Genomic DNA, 19,800 nt, shown 5'->3' with positions numbered 1-19,800 from the left:
ATATAAAGCACGTTGATCATGGCAAGCGCATAAGAGGGTTCAGTAAATGTTTATTTTGATTAAACTATTAGCAAGAATAGCAAATCCCATTATGCTGATCATTATTATACTGCTTCCCTGTCCTCTCTTTTCTCTTACTCCTCCCCTTCTGTTTTTCTTTTCTGGAAGACTGTAAACACATATGAGGACATTTCTCATTTGGAAGGCTGTGGCTATTTGAAACACCTTCCAGGCACTGTCTGGAGGTGAGTAGCGCCTGCATGCTGGACTCTGCCTTATTGGAGCTAGCTGTGTGGCTAACCTCTGCTCAAGGAGGAACAACTTGAGAAAAGGGCCTGAAAAAAATGGAGAGAGAGTGCTAGTGAGAGAATGACAATGTTGGCAAGTATTCAACCTGGGAGTGCTGTCTTAGTGTTGTTTTTTTTTTTGGTAGGAATACAACATCAAGGAAGAAGGAGCATCAGTCATAGATTCACAGTTAACACATGCATTAGTGCTAAAACATTCTGTTTGGTTTAAGGAATTCAAATCTCTCATTTCCACTCAAATTAAAAGCAACCAGGCACTCAGATCCCTTAGTCAGCTTCAGGAATCTCAGAATTTCAGTCTGTAAATGCAGTGTTAGTTGGATATAGCAAATTTGTTCTAAACACACTTTGAAGTGCAGTTATATTGCAGTTTATGTTGTGATGGTATTTCCTCTCAGTCACAATTCCATGCCTGCATGGAGTAGCTCTCTGCATCTCAGTGGACTGGGGAACTCTATAAACAAACATGGACCATCCTCACATCCTTGGGCAAGCAAAATTTCCAGTGGTGTCTTTAGGAGCATGTATTTGTTCATACAATGTCTCTAGGTTCAGACAGTGGAGACTGCTGTACACAGGTAGATGTTGGTCTTTGAGTGAAGGACACTTTGAGGGGGAAAAGCAGTAGGCAGGTGGTGGCCCACACAAGTCCTCTATGTTGCACAAGGTAGCATGCACAGAATGGAATGACACAAACTGAGTTGAGAGCCCTGGCTCAAACTGGGTTCTGGCTAAAGGACACCTTTCCTGGAATATTCTGCAGAAGCGGTATTGGTGTTATTAGTATAACAAGTTGCTTGTTTTAATATGTAAACTAAAAACCACAAAGTTTTCATTAAGAAATTTTCTGCCTTAGCATGTTTCTCTCCCAGTGCTGTGACGTTCTGGAATTAAAATATTTGTTTCCAATCTGGCTGGATATCAAGCTGATTTAATGCCTTATAGAAGCTGTTCTGAAAGCTTTCCCTCTGGAGTCCTCTTTTTCCTCTCTGGATCCAGCTCCTGGGTGGATGGCATCTCTTACTATCAGTCAGGTAGTTCTGAGTTACGACTTCAGATGAAGAAAGCTAAGCCCTTGCTTTTTTTCTTTGCAGAGAAATTATTCCTTCATTTTCTTTTACCTCATGTTTTTTCTTCTTTCTCTCTCTCTCTCTCTCTCTCTCTCTGTGTGTGTGTGTGTGTGTGTGTGTGAGTAGTAGGTGTACATATGCTACAGTGACCAGTATGCAGCATTGTAACAATAACCCCAAATATCAATGTCCTCTTGCTTACGCATTAGGCTTGAAAGTGAGTTAGAGACCTGTCTCACAGTTCAGAAGTTGCTTTCTGTCTTCATCTGCAGTTTTTCGTTGTCCTGTGACTGAAGTCACTACTCATGTTCTCCCTCATTTTTGATCCCAGCTGTGCTCCTTCCTGTAGCATCTTCTTTTTGTGACGTTAGAATATTAACGTGTTGCTCCATGGGATTCCTTCCCTGCTGAAAAATATTAGGACAGTTGTAGTTCTTTAGTGCTATTCAGTTGTTTCATATAACTTCATTCAGATGGTGCCATTTTACTGCATTCCTTCCCTCATCACGCCTGCGCTGTGTTGTTTCCACCACAGCAGCCACTGGTGAGTGTGTTGTAGTAGAAGGAATAGACTTCAGTTCCACCTAATGTTCAACACATCATCTACAGCATGCTTCGTAGCCCTGAGCCAAAACTCAGGAATACCAAAGCAAAGATTGCTGCTGAGAACTAGGCACTTGATGGTAGAGCTGTAGGCAGAGAGCCAGGGGCCCTTTCCCTTTTTCCAGGGAAAGATCAGACCAACCAGCTGGGATTCTTGGCGATCCACTCTGTCACTAACTTACTTCTGGACCTTGCTCCATCCCAGCAGGGCTGAGCTGGCCATGCAGGACGCGCTGCTTGGCTCTGTCATGTGTGTGCAGTTAAGCCATGAGTGTGCTATCTCACCTCTCAGTTTTTGGACTTCAGGAGTGCATAGGGCTGCAGAACTCTCTTCTTCAGGAAAGTCAGGGCACAGTTCAGTGGGCAAAAGAGGGCTGTGATGCAGAGGGCTGCAAATAGAAAAGTTTTGACCAACCTGCAATTTCAACCACAAGCTCAACAGTGAAAGGAAATACTAATCTGTCCAAATAAATTAATAAATAAATAAATCCATTTTCAGCCTTTATGGGCTTTGGATTACCAGAGCCAAGCAAACCACAGAGACAGTGCTCTCCCATCCCACCCCTACTGCAGTTCCCTTTTTATGGGGGCTGTGGGGACAGGGCTGCTTATGCTAAGCTCCATCTGCACTGCGCAGCTCTGCACTGTGCCCCTCCAATGTGACCAGAGCAAAGGAAAGGAGCAGCAGAAGGTTAACAGGGTCTTTATGGATGCTGCCTCCCACCTCCTTCCCCACTGTGCTGGCCAAGGAGAATGGGCTTTGTTTTAGAAGATACCAAATGCTCAGTGAGACATTTAAAAAAAGAGTCTTTAAAAGATATCAAGGAAAAATAAAAACAAAACAAACTTATTTGATGAAACATTTTATAGATATTTTTCTCCCTCATCTAGACATTTCTAGAGAAATGCAGTGCGTCTGATTATACTCAGCTGCTACAAGTGTTTTCTTACCCGGAACACTGAAAATCATCTTCCATTTATGAGGGGTTCTTCTCTCTGGTAGCCTGCATGTGTCTGGTTCCTCTTCTTCCCATATCAGGAGTGATGGCTTCTTCATCAGCCCATACGTGCCTGCCAAATTAACAGGGTCTGAGCTAAGTTTACTCATACAGCAATTCATGAATTACGACATGAAATATTGCCACTTTAAATTACTCCTAATTAGAAACCTGAATGTAATGAGATCTATAGTATCCATCCATGACAGGGATGAGGGAGGCTGTATTTTGCAAGACATATTAGAGATAGTGATGATCGAAAGACAGCTATTCCTTCCCACACCTCAGGATTTCCTTCCACAGTTATTCCTTCCACACAGGATTTCTTATTACAGGTCTCATTGGAACACTGGAATTCAGAATCTTTTCTTTTTTTTTTCTTTTTTTTTGGCAAGCTGAAATTGTTTTTATGATTTTTTTTTTTTTTTGTGTGTGTGTCAGTTCTACAAGGAGACCCAACAGATTATGTAGTAGAAAATCCAACTGTATGAACAACCTAATATTCTTCAAAGGTGCAGCAAAATGCAGTGATGTCAGATTATTTGTACAAGCTCACAACAATTTTATGACCAGCCAAACATTAGCTTTTTCTCTTTTTTTTTTTTTTTTTTTTTCTTAGAATCAAAGAAAGTAAAATACTTTCCAAGAAATACTCAAGGAAAAATCAAATGGTATTTATTAGAAACCGTCACTTGCTGGGACTTGTTCCCTTTAAGGCACTTACTTCCTTTGTAATGGTGAGTTATTGCATCCAAACATCTCAAGGGACAAATTCAGGTTAAAGTTTTCTACTTCATAAGGCAAATGAATTGGATTGGGGCCTGTTTGTCTGCAGCACAGTGAATAATCTTTGAGAGGCGGCATTTATCTGCTTACCTAGTTGCAATATAGAGCACCAAAAGGCTCTGATCCATAAAAATGTAAGGGAGCCTTTAAACCTAGTGTCTGCTCTTAGTTTCTGCAGACAGTGCATATTAGGGAAAGGTGGTGCTAATTAGACAGTTGAGGAGAGAGTTGACCTGTCTTGCTGTAAGGAAAGAAAGCTGGAAAAAGGATTTGAGGAAAGTACTGCTCTTGTTCCTAGGAAGAACCTAAGGAAATCTCTGGATAAGTTTCTGTGCCAGCCATTGGCCTTCTCTGTGCCATGTTTGCCGAGACCTGTGAAGATATTAGAAAGCTAGAACAAAACATACACTGGTCTCTTGTTACCTGTCCATTCATACCTGTATGCTTGCCCTGAAGAATGTGACTTAGTCTGAACACACTTGATTCACATCTGTCCTGCGCCAAACTGTCTGTACCTCTGTTCTACTCATTACCCCATTTCTATATCAAATTGTTATCATATCTCATTTATTGTGTCTGGTTGATAAAGTGTGGTGCCAGATGTATTTTAATTGCATGTGGGCTAAGTGTGGCCCATGGTGCATCCCTCTGGGAACGGGCAGAAAGGCTTGCCTTGTCCACAGTCCTCTCTTCTTCAGCACTTTGCCTCTCTGCTTCTTGGAAAACTGCAATAAGACTTAGCCTTATTTTACCCGCTCCCATATTTTAACTGCATTACCTTGTTTCACATCAAACTGAGTGACTCCACACGACTGATGAAGTCACAACCTGTGCCCCAGAGCTGGGAGCATGAATAAAATATCTGCATGAGAGGTCTAAAGGGAAGTGCAGAGAGCAAGTGGATGAAGGAAACATCTCTCTTGCCACTTCTCTTTCCAGCATACAAACATTTGGGGACTTTGGGGTCATTCTTTTTTTTAAGAGTATGTCACTGATTCTCATCTGCCTGCATTTTTATTTTCTGGACATTTTATAAATAACATTGAAGCTCTCTATTATTGAAGGAATGGGGAAGAACGGAATTGTCTCTCCCTTTACAGGCTGTAAATCAGTCACACTGTATGTATAGATATTGGAACTGATTGGGAATTTTCCATCAGTGTGGAAAATGTGGCCTAAAAGCTTTCCCAATTTTGTGTGAGTTTTGGGTAGCAAGAAAAGAGAGAAGATACACTTTTAATATATGTAAATATCAAATCACAAAAGTGACCATAAGGAAGGAATGGAAGGCACGTGACTTGAGTGGAGCTTTTGCTTTGTATTAGTGCTATCATGATTCGTTTGACAACTGCCAGAATGGAAGTGGGAGAAACAAGGCTTTAATGGGGAACAGACGTTTTCCCTTTTACAGTAAAAGGGCAATTCAAATGCCAGAGGGATATGGGGAGTTAGAAAAATTAAAAGCAAAATAAAGAAACGTATAAGAACTAGGGTGGTTTTTGGTTGTCTGGTTTTGAGTTGTGGGTTTTGGTTAGTAGAGTGTTTGTTTGTTTGCATGCTTTTTGGCAAACTCCAAGGCTTAAATGGACATGTGTGATGCATGCATTGTGTTTCTACATTTTGGACAAGGCAAGATGGAGCTGAAAAATGTTACAGAGATAAATGGGGAAAGCTCATGCTCGTATTCCTTAGATGGTCAGACTTAGATATAAATGTGGGTTTTATATCACTGGGGAGATCTCTCTGCTGCCAAGGCTTTTTACAGGAGGAGCTACAATTATTGTTTATGGTTCATCAGTCTATTGTATTAAAAAGTGAACTTCACGTAGTCTGTGTTTAGAAGTGAGTGCTACCTGGTGTAGCTGTCAGGCAGGATAATTTCATGTCCTGAAAAACAGCTGAGACTTCAGAGAGCAGTTTCAAACTGCTTGACCAAATCAAGGTGGTGAATGCTTCCGGATAATAAATGCAGTCCCAGAACAAGACTAGAACAACTAGAACAAGCTGCCCAAGAACAAAAAGAGGGATCTATTTCTTGGACAATTTCTTCATAAAAAATCAACTGACTAGCTACAACAAAGCAACAAGTCTATGAAGTTTTTACCGTATGTATTTATAATACAATAACCTGAAAAACAGGTTGATTATAACTTCTGATGGCAGACTGCTGCTGATCTAATCTGGTGTAATTCTCATGGAGACTCTATCACTAAGTCAATCCACCTGAGGTGAAATTGGCTCTATGCTAGAATCTTTAGAACTTCAGTACCACAATTCAGTGCCACAGCAAAGCTGCTATGGCTGAGATGACTGTGGGACCAGCCAAGTCCTCCATGCTGCAGCAAGGAGAGCAGTGAAGGAGTTTGTTCCTGCCCATCTTTTCTTACTGAAAATGTTTCTTCTGAGTTACCTGGGAGTTTGCAGCCTAAGTATTGCAAAGGCAGTCCACCAGTTGGACAGAGAGCTTCAAGAGTTAAAATAATCTACTCCAAAGCTCTGTAATTAAAATATAACTTATTTGTGTGTATCAAAGAAGCATTTATTTATCACATGTAGCAATTCAATTGTTATATACATTGTCTTACTATGAAATTTAAATTAAGTCTCAGCAGTTCTGAGGTGTATCTTTACATGCTGTAACATAAGAAAACAGAGTTCAAAGTAACTCTTTCACTTGGTTCCCTTTCCCCATTGCAAATACTCTTTCTGACAGATGGTCTCATTTTTGAGGGAGAAATAAAACTGTAGAACTCCTTGAGTTATAATCCTGGTGTTTTTCCAAAATATTGGTCTAGTTGGAAGCTGCCCAACTCTGGTTAATGAATGGCAGTGCTCTGTTTCTAAACTGGTGCAAAGTTAAGTCCTCATTTGGGACGCTTTTACATTAGCATAGAGGTTATATTAACAGATATGAATAAAAGTGATTTAAGAGACCAGCGTAGTTTAGTGTTGGGCAAAAGTGATTAAGAAATAGTTTCCTAGGTAGTTTTGCTCTTATTTTACCATATATCTCTAATCCTACCACTGCAAATGCATGAAAATGTGTCATTTCTTTGTTTCAGGAACTACATTTCATAAATGCAGATGCTCTACTGGTGATTTTTACAAATATTCTTCAGCCTTGTATGGCTTAGTGATTGATGAAACTTAGAAATGGAACCCTTGCCTGGGGTTTAATTTACAATGAACTTACATGATGGGGGTCTACTTCCTGAGCTAAATGGGGGCAAAATGGGGAGGGTGCAGCTTTAGGATGCTAAAGGAGGCTTTTGGCAGAATTCAGGAGCCAATATAACATAAGCATCCAACTACCAGAGCTTGTTTGGTTGTTTTTTGTTGAAATAATCTTTCTTTGTTCCTGCCACCTGCAAACATAAGATTTGGAAAAAAGCTTATTTGGAAGAAAAGAAAAAAAAAAGGAGGCAATGGAAGCATGTGGTTCTTTTACCTCCTTCTCTTTCCATAGAATATACACATTGCTGGTATTAGGAGTGAACATGGCAACAGGCTCTGAATGCATGCAAATAAAATAACCCATTTTGAAAATATAGCAGCTGAAGATGCATTTTTAATTAATTCTTCAATATCTTGGCTTGCAAACAGAAGTCCTCTATGCAGCAAGGAAGAGATAAACAAAGCAGTGATGTGCACAGCAGGGCTCATGGGTACCTGCTGTATTTTACAGCAAACTGAACCCACAGTTCATGGCTCGGCTCGCTTTCCCTGCTCACGTGTTTCCGCATGGCTGGCTGGCTGCTTTGTTCTTCTGAAATCTTGATGAAGTTCTCTGGCCTATAAAATGCAGGTCAGACTAGCTGATCAGACTGACTCCTGCTAGGATTACAGGATTACAGCCTGTGATCCTGTGCAGTCCTGAGGACTCTGCACCGGTCTGAAGTGCCAGCCCTGTCCAGCACACAGTCCTGCGGTTCGGTTCGACAGTAGCAGGCAAGAGGGTTAGCAGCAGCAATGTAATGTGTGAGGCACAGAGGTTTCAGACCCAAACAGGCTCTGCCTACTGGCAGTGAACAAGGGATGGAGATGGAGAAGTGTTACTGCAGCACTTCTGGATTGTGCAGCTCTTTAATCATGGTTTTTTTTTTCATACGTGTATGTCCAAGGGTGCTTGGCAGAGAAGTTGTCTGTTGAAACAAGAGAATTACAAAAGCACTTGAGGGAAGGAAAAGCGATCTCCTGCAAAACATCCACAGCTGTCGATGTATAGCTTCTTTTTGAAGGAAAAATTAAACCAAGTATAGATGATGCACAGGTTCCTTTTCTCCCTTTCGTCCAATAATAAATAACTCCTCCCAACCTATATTTCAGAGTGAGATCTGATTTTTCTGCCTAGGTAGTTGCATGGCTCTGATTGCTACTTCTCTAGTAAGGTGCTTCTCTGGTTTTGATGAATCTCCAAAAGGTAAGAAGGCAATGCATTATGAACTGTTTTTTCAAAGACTTCTGGATAACCTGTATTAAAGGTGCAAAACCATAGCCACAAGAATTAATCATCTGACTCAGCTCCAAGCATAGTCACTTGCAGACTGGAAAATAGCACAATTTATTCAAGGTGGCCTGCTGTTGTTGTAGGTGAGTATAGTTAAATAATGCAGCACTCTTTAAAATTGCATGAGTATATGATTTCCTCTACCTTATTCATTCATAATTCCTGCTCTCTTGTAGTTTAGTGCAGTCAGTGATTCAGTAATTATCACATCTGTTTGATCTGTCTCTGAGGTGAGTGGGAATGGTTGGTTGTGCATCGCCCTTGCTTGTGCCCTGCTATAATTCTGCAAAAGAGAGCTCAATTTTCCTTCTGAGCTTAGGAATGACTGTATGGCCTAGCCTTTCATCTTGAGGTGAATGTAGCATGGAAAAGTGAGTGAGGAAGTGTTACTTTCTAATAAAATCATCTGATCTACTGCACTGCAGTCCTTAGGAAGCAAAAGAATTTGTACAGTGCTTCCAATGTGCAAAGGAGTGCTTCAAATGTCTGCCTCCCATTGAGGCACACTGCAGGCTCTCACTTTCTTGGTCTCTCAATCACAAGAGTGCCTCCAGGGACTAAACTGCATGACTGACTAAAGTAAGTGAACGCTGAGGGAAACGAAGCAAAGGAGGTGCCAGGAGTGCACCTGTCACCAATGTCTAGTACAGAACAGAACTGCAAGAACAGCTTGTCCTTTAGAAGAGATGGAGACTGTCCAATAGACCATGGGGCTGCCTTGATAATTCAGTGCTCTGTTTTTCTGACAGCACCAGTACACAGTGTTGAGCAAGCAACTGCATCTGGAGCCACCCTTCATTGTCCAGGATTGGCAATACTTGCCACTAATGGTTGATGCCCTCAGAGCAGTCAGCTGGATTAACTGAACCTGCCTGTTTAAATTGATTAAATCGTCCAGGTGATCTTGCCTGGACTGACTTAGGAAGAGTTCTTAGGAGCTGCTACCAGCAGCATGTTGGGGAGCAGAACAGCTGGTCTCAAACACTCTTCCATGTTGGCTGCTCTGTGTACTTCGATGGCCGTCCACAGACCCACATACATTATAAAGGCTGGTGGAATGCAGCCTGGAACACAGAAAGTCTTGAGGGAGTTTAAGACACCAAAAGGAGGAGACGGAATCTCTCAAAATAGAAGTTTTTCAGAGCAGCAAATGAAAAAACAGAGTTCAAATATTCTGTAACACACGAGTAGGTTGAAACTAGATGTGAAACAGCAGTTTCTCCATTCTCTCTTGTCCCAGCACTTCAGTGTGGTGAACCAGACTCCATGCAAGTTGGGAAAACAGGGTTACTTGATCGATCTTTTGCAAAGCTCAAAGCAGCCATTCTTTGGGCATGAAGCAGTAAATACTAACTTCAGTTAGCCTAGTGTCCGTTGTGCTTGTGTGTCTGATTAGCTGAACTCCAAGGTACTGCAACAACTGAGACTGCAGCAATTAGCCCGGTGCTCTAGTTGTCTGAACTCTTCCCACATCGGTCAGGTTGCCATCTGTTGGGTCTTGCCCATCTCCACATTTTTTTCCTCCTTGTCCTGCCCCACCCTCACTGCAGTCAACCCTGAATGTCAGGAAGTGGCTGCCAGCAATTCCATGCAATGTGCCCGAAAAGCAATACAGCGCAGCAGTTTCTCAAGAACTTGATCCCCGAGCGCTCGGGTGCAATGCCAAGAGCTCTCACAATGTTGGATAGTATAAGCCCAGCTCCTGGAGGTGAGCAACTAAGACTCATTCACTCCTGTTTCCCCTCCTGTCTCTTTGACCTCCTAGTCCTAGAAAATATACAATCTAGAGGCACCAAAAGTTAAAATGCTAAAAAAAATAAGACTTCTTATGAACCGAGTTAAGCTATCAGAAAACATACATTATACTTTTGGAAGGGGGCTGGTTTGCATTTCTCTATATCCTTATGCTACTTGTACAAACATTTATACCTTGTAATACCTTAAACTTTATTACTGCAACCTCAAAGTAAAGAGGTTAGCTTACTTAGATCTGTAGGCCTGTACTAGGATAGCAAATAGATGATTTCAGCTGTAAAAAACCTTCAATTCTAGGAGTGGCTGTGATTAGGGGTTTCTGTTTTTATTGTATCACTTGGAAGTGACACATTTTGCATTAAAATAGCTACATTTATGTTAAAAAATATATTTTTATTCACACTAGCAAGTCGTCGTGGTTAAGATTTCCCATGGGAACAAGTTGTTTAAAAAATATACTACAAAACCAAATATGAATGTTCCTTTCTTTGGAAACCAATAGTTGTATACAAATAAAGCATGTAAGAGAAATCTTGACAAGGAGAGTTACAAAATTGTTCTTCCCTGTCTTTGCCCCACAGTACCAACTGCTGTCTCGTCCAGATCCTGCTGACCAAAGTCATCTTGAATGTGCAGACCTATCAATGTAGTCTTTTGGTTTGGTTTTAATTGCTTTACTGTCAGTCAGGTACTGGCAAATTCACTTAACCCATGACAAAGATATTAAAGCAAATCTTGTAGAAGAAATACCAGAAATACTCACTTGAAACCTCTAACAAGGAAAACTAAGAAAAGTTTGAAGTCTTGTTCTTTCTTGTTTTCCTTAAATTCCTGACACAGGCCTTTGATGTGCTATGCAATTGGGTCAGCACATGGGAAATACATTTTAATACATTCGCATCTATGAAGTGAATACAGTGCATGAGATTCTAAAAGTAAAAGCTCACGGATTCCACGATAAAGATAAAAAAAAAAAAAAAAAAAAAAAAAAAAAAGACTTACAAAAGCCTTTATTTACCCAGCACCATGATCAAAGTAACCCAAATTTTAAAAGATATTACTGGGGCAGATCATCGTGTAGTTAAAACAGTACAGGCCCATGGAAATCACCAGCTCCCATGAAATTATACTGGCTAACAAAGCGTCAGTTGTTGGTTTCCAGAGCAGGAGCTGATGGTCAGCTTTGTGAGCTTTTAGGTCTTGCCTATTCAAGCAAGCTTAATCGGTATGATTTTACAGGATCCGACCACAGGCATTTCTGGTCTGCTGTGTGCTTCTGAGGAGAAAAGCAATGGGAGAGAACCTGTGCCGCTGGGCCATCAACAGCTGCAGCTGGCTGCAGGAATTGGATGGAGTTCCCTACCGTGTCTCTGGTGGGGTGTCTGCAGCAGGGGAGGCCCCATGGTGTGCACTCTGTCCTGCAGCACGTCCTTCCTGTGCACAGCCTGGGAGCACAAAGAAAACTTCCAGTGTTGGGCAGCAATGCAAAGGGTCTCGTCTTTTCTCAGGGGTGTCAAAAGAGTGCTCTTGGAGATTCTGGCTCAGTGTTAGCGAGCAGGGAGGCTGCCTTGGGGAGTCCTCAAAAGGAGACTCAGAGAAACCGCAGTAAGAGTGAGGAAGAGAGGGATGGATAAGCTGGAGAAGGAAGGAAGCAGTACGGGGAAGCAGTGAGACAGCCTCACTGCTTAGACATACCTTGGCTAGGAGGTATGGTGGAAGAGAGAGTTGGCCTCTTCCCAGGCCTGTGGGCAGTGAGGTTATAGCCCAGACAGTCACTCCCAAGTGGCATAAAACCAACATCCATGAGGACAGAGACTGGTGGGTAGCACAGCTAATTCATCAAGGGCCAGAGGCAGCCTGCCTACCAGCACCCCTCATCCCACACTTAGAAAGAACAGGTGATGTTCCCCAGATGGAGTGCTTATGGATGTTTCCTCAGTAGGACACTAGCCTTGTGCAGTCCCAGGAAGGTATTCAGATAGTCCCAACTTTCCAGCCAAAGTTCTGACTGGGCTATTTCTTATGAATCCCACAGCAGACAAAGAGACAAGAGAAACCTCAGGTTTTTTTAATCCACAAGAGGTTAAAAATCAGACATTTGCTTTCATCATGGGTCATCGTCCAAGTCTCTGCACCACCCCCTTTCATTCCTATGTTTTCTCCCCATGGTGAGTCCAGCCCTCTCTGCCTTGGTGAGACCTTCTCCCCTTGTTCCTTGGCCTATCTTGCCTTCCTCCAGGGGCTGGGTTCCACTGGGGCCTTCACAGCCACCAGAGTAGTCTCTTTCCCTTGAAAACGCAGAATTTTTGTTTTGCACAAGAGAAAAGCAATGCAGTTAAGTGTTATAGCCCATTACCTAAGGCATTTTTGCCTCCCTCATTCAGTAATAAAACACAGTGATCTCACAATCTTGAGCATTTTGATACATACATCAGGTGCAATTTTCAAGTTTGCTCTAAAAGTTACCTTTCAGGGATAAGTGGCTTTCTATGAAGGTTTTCACTGTCTTCTGGTACTCATCATCTGTCATGTGAAGCTGTGCTACATCCATTCTTGAGGAGCACTCTTCTTTCGCAGTTGTTCCCTCCTCTCGAGGAGGCCAGCGTGCAGCAGACACCCTAAAACCTGCTTTATCCAAGTTCCTAGCAAACGTCCTTCCAATTGAGCTGTTGGATACGAGAATTACAATTGCTCTCCCTTTTATGTCAATGTTCTTCTCCACGATGCTGAAGGACCAGAAGATAATGAAGCAGGTCAAAAATGCAATGGAAATGAATGCAAAGGCATAAAGGAGGCAAGAAAGGATCACTGCGAGAAATAAGTCTGTGGCCAGCAAGACCAAGTGGTGAAAGAGGAAAATCATTGTTAGAAGGATTAGCTCCTCCTCTGTCATAGACAAGCTGAAAAATTAGCAAGGATTCACTGCGTGCAGCCACGCTGTTATAAAGTCGGGCAGCATTGCAAAACATGTGGAGGCAAGGCAAAACCCCACTGGGAGGATGAATCATTGCCTTGGATATGGCAACAGCAGAGGTTTCCAAACCACATACGTTTTCAGGAGAGAACAGTGTTGTGTTTGTCTTGGCTTTGCTGTGCACTTGGTTGCTCTACTGGGTTAAATTCACGGATTCACTTTGTAAGGGCATTTCCTCATATGCCTAGTGACGCTTAGAGGGATTTCTTAAGGTAATGTGTGTGGAATTGGGAAGCCATGGAGTGGAAATAATCCCTGCATCTGCTCAGCATGCTGCAGCTCTCTTCAATTAGCTGCTCTTGCTGCTGCAAAGCAGGAAGTTTTAGTGAGTCTAGGTAAAGACCTGGGTGGATGCAGAATGGGAAGCTGCTCTCTGGCACCAGCACTTGCTTTCCTGTAAAAGATATTGGGCTGTATCACTGTGCCAGGAACAGCTTCCTGTTCCTGCAGGGACTGCGTCAGCCTGGAAAGGCTTCATTCATATCAGAGATGAGAGAGACAAGCTGGGTGCTTGAGAAGGAGCTTTGTCGACTGAAGGCAGGTTTCAGACAGGGAACCATTACTCCTTGTGCTGGCAGAGTGGGAAGCAGAGCAGTGCCATGGAGAGGGGTGCATTTGTCCCCAGGTGGAGAAATGCCCTTGGCATACAGGATGCAGCAGGGCCCCTGCACCAGCAGAAACAGCCTGCTAGGCTGAGGAACAAGGAGGGCAGAAGTAAATCCTGCTGCTACCAGGCTCAGCTTACAGAGGGTCAGGAGAAAAGCTCCCGTATGAGCTTGTTGCTTCCTGACTACCAGCTCTTCCTGCTTTTCAGCCAGTGGGGCTGGAAGCAAGACCTTTCCCATCCTGATCAGGGTGGAGGTAGCTTCTGATCACCACTAAGCATCAGAAACTGCTCTTGAAACAGCATCTCCATTTTCTCCCCCTTCTATATTTAAAGAAGATCAGTTTAAGGCGTACCACCAAGAAGTTTTCCACTGCTGGCTGTGTTGTGGGTGTCGTGTTTATTCGCCACTCAAACTGGAAAGGTACTGGGCACATGGGACAGGCTGTCAGCACAACCCACACATGCTTTACTCGTCCTTCTTGTTTGTTCTCTGTGTGAGCATGCAGGTCCCATCTCACAGCTTGGTAGCACCATGGCATCACAGCAGTCCAGCTCTGAGTGCTTTTGTAATGGACTTGCTGCTATCTGCATCCCCAAACCAACCTGCACACCCCACCCAGCACGTACACAAATGTCCTGAGCTTTATTTCAAGTGGGCAAGTGATGCAAACACCCGTTTTGTTTTAATTGGTTGGGAGAGAAACGGCAGCGTGCAGAGCCCCTGTCCCGCCGCAGGGTGCAGGCGCACGTGGGCACTGCGGCTGTGAGGCTGGGCAGGCGGGGATATCGCATTCCCATGCTGGGCCTCGGATGCTTCATCCCCCAGGTGCCAGTGCTGCAGGCCGGTCTGATTCAGTTGGGGAGGTTCGTGTTTGGGTGCAAGGCAGATTGATCCTCTGGGAGCAGAACTGTCACTTACTGCTAGCATTATCTTTAGGGCCTGTCAAAAATGTGCTGAATTGTGAGTGTGCTGTGACTGAAGTCATTTTTTCTCTGCAAACAAACAAACAAACAAACAAGCAAAAAACGATACTTGGCACTTTGTTTAGAAATGAATTTGTTTTCAATGATTTCTCCCTCCTGAATCTTCCCGCGGCCGCAGGGAAGGCTGAGCTCACTTCCCGGAGGCGCCACCCCCGCGCTGCCCCGCGCCGCCGGCGGTGCAATGGCGCCACCTGCCGGCCGCCCCAGAGAGCGGAGCTGCGCCCCGGCTGCCCCCTCGCTCCTCCAGGGGAACCCGCGGCCCTCAGGGACCCCTCTGCGGTCAGCGGTTCGCCGCCAGACCGAGCCCGGCCGCTCGCCGCGGTGGATGACATTACTTCCACCCTTCTTCTGAGTGAATCTTCCGGATCCTGGAAGATTTACCTGGACCTGAGCAAGGCCTTTGACATGGTCCCCCACCACATCCTCATCTCCAAATTGGAGGGAAGTGGATTTGATGGGTGGACGACCCGATGGATAAGCAATTGGTTGAAAGGCCGCAGACAGAGGGTGGTGGTCAATGGCTCTATGTCCAGGTGGAGGCCGGTAACAAGTGGTGTCCCCCAAGGGTCTGTCTTGGGACCGGTGCTCTTTAACATCTTTATTAATGACATCGATGAGGGAATTGAGTGCACCCTCAGCAAGTTTGCTGACGACACCAAGCTGAGTGGTGCGGTTGATACGGTGGAAGGAAGGGATGCCATTCAGAGGGACCTCGACAGGCTGGAGGGCTGGGCTCGGGTGAACCTGATGAGGTTCAACACGGCAAAGTGCAAGGTTTTGCATTTGGGCCGGAAGAACCCCAGGCACCTGTACAGGCTGGGAGGAGTGGTCCTTGAGAGCAGCTCGGCAGAGAAGGACCTGGGGGTCCTGATGGACGAGAGACTGAATATGAGCCAGCAGTGCGCTCTGGCAGCTCGAAAGGCAAATGGGATCCTGGGCTCCATCAGGAGAGGGGTGGCCAGCAGGGACAGGGAGGTGATTGTCCCTCTCTACTCGGCTCTTGTGAGGCCCCATCTGGAGTACTGTGTCCAGGTGTGGAGCCCTCAGTACAAGAAAGACATAGAGATTTTGGAAAGGGTCCAGAGGAGGGCGACTAAGATGATCAGGGGGCTGGAGCACCTCCCCTATCAGGACAGGCTGAGGGAGTTGGGCTTGTTCAGCCTGGAGAAGAGAAGGCTGCGGGGTGACCTCATTGCAGCCTATCAATACCTGAAGGGAACCTACACCCAGGAGGGGAGTAAACTCTTCAAAAGGGCTGACAACAGCAGGACTAGGGGAAATGGTTTTAAGTTGAAGGAGGGAAGATTTAGGTTGGATGTTAGGGGGAAGTTCTTTACTAGGAGAGTGGTTAGGCCCTGGAACAGGCTGCCCAGGGAGGTTGTGGATGCCCCGTCCTTGGACGTGTTTAAGGCCAGGTTGGACGGGGTCCTGGGCAACCTGATCTGAATGTGTATGTTTGGTGGCCCTGCTAGGCAGGGGGGTTGGAGCTACATGATCCTTGAGGTCCCTTCCAACCCGGGTGATTCTGTGATTCTGTGATTCTGTGATCCTTCCCAGAAACGCAGTTCTCTGGTTCGAAAAGAAGAAAATCACCCAGCCACCCTCAACCACTGAAAAAAACAAAAACCAACCAAACAACAACAACAAAAAAAAACCCACCACCAAAAAAACCCAGCTCTGTTTGTAACGGGAATTATTTCTCTGTTCAGTGATTCATCTCAGTCTATCTATGAGTAAACATTAAGATGAGAAGCAGTATTGTGGGTCAAGAAAACCCTTCAAAGCTAGCAATGTTTTTTTCTGCTGCTGTAACATCTGGGAACAGTCAGGACCTCAGGCCTGCCCTGCACTTCATCTTATCATATTCATGAGCGTAAAGACATTGTGCCAGTAGGTGACCCATGGGGCAGCAGTGACATATCCTTTAGCTCCGCTGCTGGCTGTCACCCAGCTTGGGTTTTGCATCTTAATTTCTAAGATAACTCCTCAAAGGGTTTCTGCTGCATCCTGTCTTGAATTTAGTTAACTCTTGGGAGGCTACAATATTTTACTTAGCAGATTGTTGTTTTCAGGCCTGTTCCAGAAGTTATTGATTAATGCTGTACTTCAGCATGGGGTTTGGTGTTTCTCATGTTAAGCAAGAGGATTGAATAAAGATAGCTGCAATGAGAGCTAAGCAGTTAAGTCATTGCCTCAGATTTGTGTTCCTCTTAGCAAAGCCACCCAGATGTTTTCTGCAGCATGTCTAGGGGTTTTCACTAGGGTGAGTGTGGGTATGAGCTGATTATCTCACAGCAGGCTTGAGCCTGCCTGATTTGCAGTTTTCCTCTAAAATAGGTGTGTCAGCCCACTAGCCTGTTGGTGGATCAGGTGAATTCAAAGGCAGCTGCCTGAGAGGAAAAGGAAGAGCCAGAAAGAAGGGAACTGAGTTTGGACCGTGCTGTTGCTGTAGTGTTCTACCATACCTCCAGCAGTGTCTTTCTGCGGTGCTGCCTGAGGCACTAAGAGCTGTGGCCAGAGACAGGCTCTGATTCAAGGCAGGCCTTTTGCTTTGCAACAAGTGTCCAAGTGGCAACTGTCTCCCACTCACTGCTCTTGTGCAATGATTGGGAATTGTTCTCTTAGAAATAACAGAGATCTGCTTTTGCTGCTAGGTTTGATGCTCCTTAAGGATGTAGTCCTTTTGAAAAAATTAGTTAGCCTTTGCTCAAATGCTTGTCTGCCTGAAGAGGATGCTTCCTTTGTGGAAGTTCACTGTGTTTCAGCTGTAGCTTTATTTGGCTATGCAGTCCAATATGCCTGCTGTAAGGAGCTGTGTGCATCTAGAGGTCTTGGGAGTGCAGTTACTTTCTGTGTAACAAGACTTATCTTAAGCAGATCCTGAAGTTCTGGTTTTTGGTTGCTATCGCTACCACATGCTGCTAACTGAGCAAGAAACAGTAACATTTCTTCTGAAAGCTATGTTATGAAGTTGTATGTCCAGGAGACTTGGATGCTTTACAGTGTTACCATGCAGCTTTGAATCACTTTCTGGGGACTGAGGTCTGCAGCGCAGACTTATCTTGGCTATTCTTTTGCTGCCAGCAGGGCAAGAGAAAGCAAAGCTGAAAAATAGGAGTCCAGGGGTGAATTGCCCTCAAAACTTGACAGTGTTGCTGCTGGGGCAGGTTTATTCAGCTGCTCACAGAACACGATGGTTGAGCTGTGCTGGGCTTGGCCTGGTTTTTACTTGAGTACTCCCTTTTCAGTGGGGGTAAAAGTAAACACTTGAATAAGGTTAAATTCCATATTAATTCTACAGTGCTTTCCTTTGGGCTCACTCTGCTGAGGAAATGGAGGTGCGAGTTTACTTCTCTTGATCTGGACTGCACTCAGGAGACCTGCAGATACAAGAGCTGAAAAAACAAAACAGTGAGAGCACTTGGAGTCACTTCTGTCAGCAGCTTTTTCCAGGTAGTCCAGTGGCCTTCAGGAGCAGTCTGGAAATAACTTTCAATTGAAGCTTCTTTTCTTCCCCTGCTTGATTGAAATTCGTAATGTAAAACATTACATATGTGTGAAACATAATGAGAAAATTCAGTTTTTCACTATAGAGAAAATTGTATTTAGTTCCATACCATAGGGGAAAAATAGACTTCAAAGTTCAGATTTCTGTTGTTTCTTGTTATTTACAGACACAAAGTATTGTTTTGTTCCTAAATGAAGAAATAACACTGATTTTTTCTTTTTTTCTTTTGTTTGCTTTTCTTTCTTTCTTTTTTTTTTTTTTATTTTTTTTTGTCCCCAACAGAAATATGAAAAAGATAGAAAAGACAGGAAAGTAGAGACAGAAAAAAACACAAAAGAGATTAGTGGAGTAGGAAAAAGATGAGAAGACTAAAATTGTTTCTTTCTTCCTGCTAGAAAAGTTGAAATACTTTTTTCATCCTACTTCAGTTAGTTTGGAGAACCTGAACATTAAGTAAGGAACCTGCACTCAGGTGTTTGTATCCTGCAGTGCTCTGATGTGGCCTTTACCTTCTCAAAGATTTTATCAGTCAGCTCGGCCTCTCTAAATTACGGACTCCTGTGCTTCATTGACTGATAGATTGCCTGCAATGGGAAACTTTTTTCTCTGAGATTTTACCAGTGGATTTCCTAGACACTGAGGACTTGTAGTAATGTTTTAATGGTAGACCTTGTGGAGATCATTGTCTGCATTGGTGCCTTTCCTTAAATCCTTGTCTGAATTGGAGCTCAAACACTTTAAAAGCTCAGCTATTCCTGAAACAGAATGGTTCACAGCATCTGTCTCTGATTTCTGGCATTCCAACAACCAGGCTGTAACTTCCTAATTCCCCCAGCCCTGAGCTCTCCCTGGATGTGAACACCCAGCCAAGTTTTGTGCTTGCCTCTCAGGCCCCTTCTTAATGGAGAACTCCTGAGGGCAGAATTCTTCTAGGGGCCCCATTTCCCCTGCAGCCCCTTTTGGTAGCCCTACAATGGCTGCTCTGGGCTTCTTTGATCCATAACTGGAGTGATAACCCATACATCAAGAAACACAATGTGCCTCAGATGTTCTGGCATCTACCCTTATCTTTCTCTGGAGCATCCCGTGCAGCCCACTAATGGCTTGTAAATCTGCACATTCTCTTTCCCTGAGTTCCAGCTCTAGTGTCATGAGTTAGTGGTACAGAACTTCAAGTGTGTCCTTACTGGTAGGAAAGCTCTTTTAAAACAGAAGGCATCTTGTCACTATGATGATCCTGGCTTTTGTGGACTTGCAAAATAATTTGGTTTGGGGTCTCTGGTGAGTTTCTAGTCTAATCTGCTCAAAGCAGATCCAGTTATTGGGAGATTTGCAATGAAACTGCTAAAGTGGCAGTGCTGTTCATCTCAGAAGAAGCTGTCCAGCTGTGAAGACATTCAAAACCCAATTGGATGCAGTCCTGAATGACCTGGTCTGGCTAACCCTGACTGAGTAGAGAAGTTGGACTAGATAACAAATGAAGAAGTTCTTTCCAACCTCAATCATTCTGTGAGGTTCTGTCTTCAAAAGCCATTGGAAGTGGGGTGGCCAGCAGGAACAGGGAGGTGATTGTCCCCCTCTACTCTGCTCTACTCTGCGAGGCCCCATGTGGAGTACTGTGTCCAGGTCTGGAAAGATAGAGAGCTGTTGGAGAGGGTCCAGAGTAGAGCCATGAAGATGATCAGGGCACTGGAGCACCT

The 19,800-nt window shown here is 44.1% G+C and overlaps 1 protein-coding gene across 1 annotated transcript; it reads right to left on the bottom strand.

Moving 5' to 3' along the window:
- Positions 1-1,478: 1,478 nt before the first annotated feature.
- LOC122194222 (estradiol 17-beta-dehydrogenase 2-like) lies at positions 1,479-12,911 on the bottom strand. Its single transcript, XM_042895153.1, has 4 exons — positions 12,494-12,911; positions 2,933-3,052; positions 2,267-2,370; positions 1,479-1,782 (listed from the first exon to the last, which is right to left on the bottom strand). The coding sequence occupies exons 1-3, from the start codon at positions 12,888-12,890 to the stop codon at positions 2,270-2,272; spliced, it is 618 nt and encodes a 205-aa protein (XP_042751087.1). The 5' UTR covers positions 12,891-12,911; the 3' UTR covers positions 1,479-1,782; positions 2,267-2,269.
- Between the last annotated feature and the right edge of the window lie 6,889 nt (positions 12,912-19,800).

This window comes from Lagopus leucura, unplaced genomic scaffold (genome assembly GCF_019238085.1).
Source record: "Lagopus leucura isolate 7727_CA_CO unplaced genomic scaffold, USGS_WTPT01 Super-Scaffold_73, whole genome shotgun sequence".
Lineage (NCBI taxonomy): Eukaryota > Metazoa > Chordata > Aves > Galliformes > Phasianidae > Lagopus > Lagopus leucura.
Note: the sequence above shows the minus strand (reverse complement) of the source record. Positions and strands in the feature narration are given on the sequence as shown.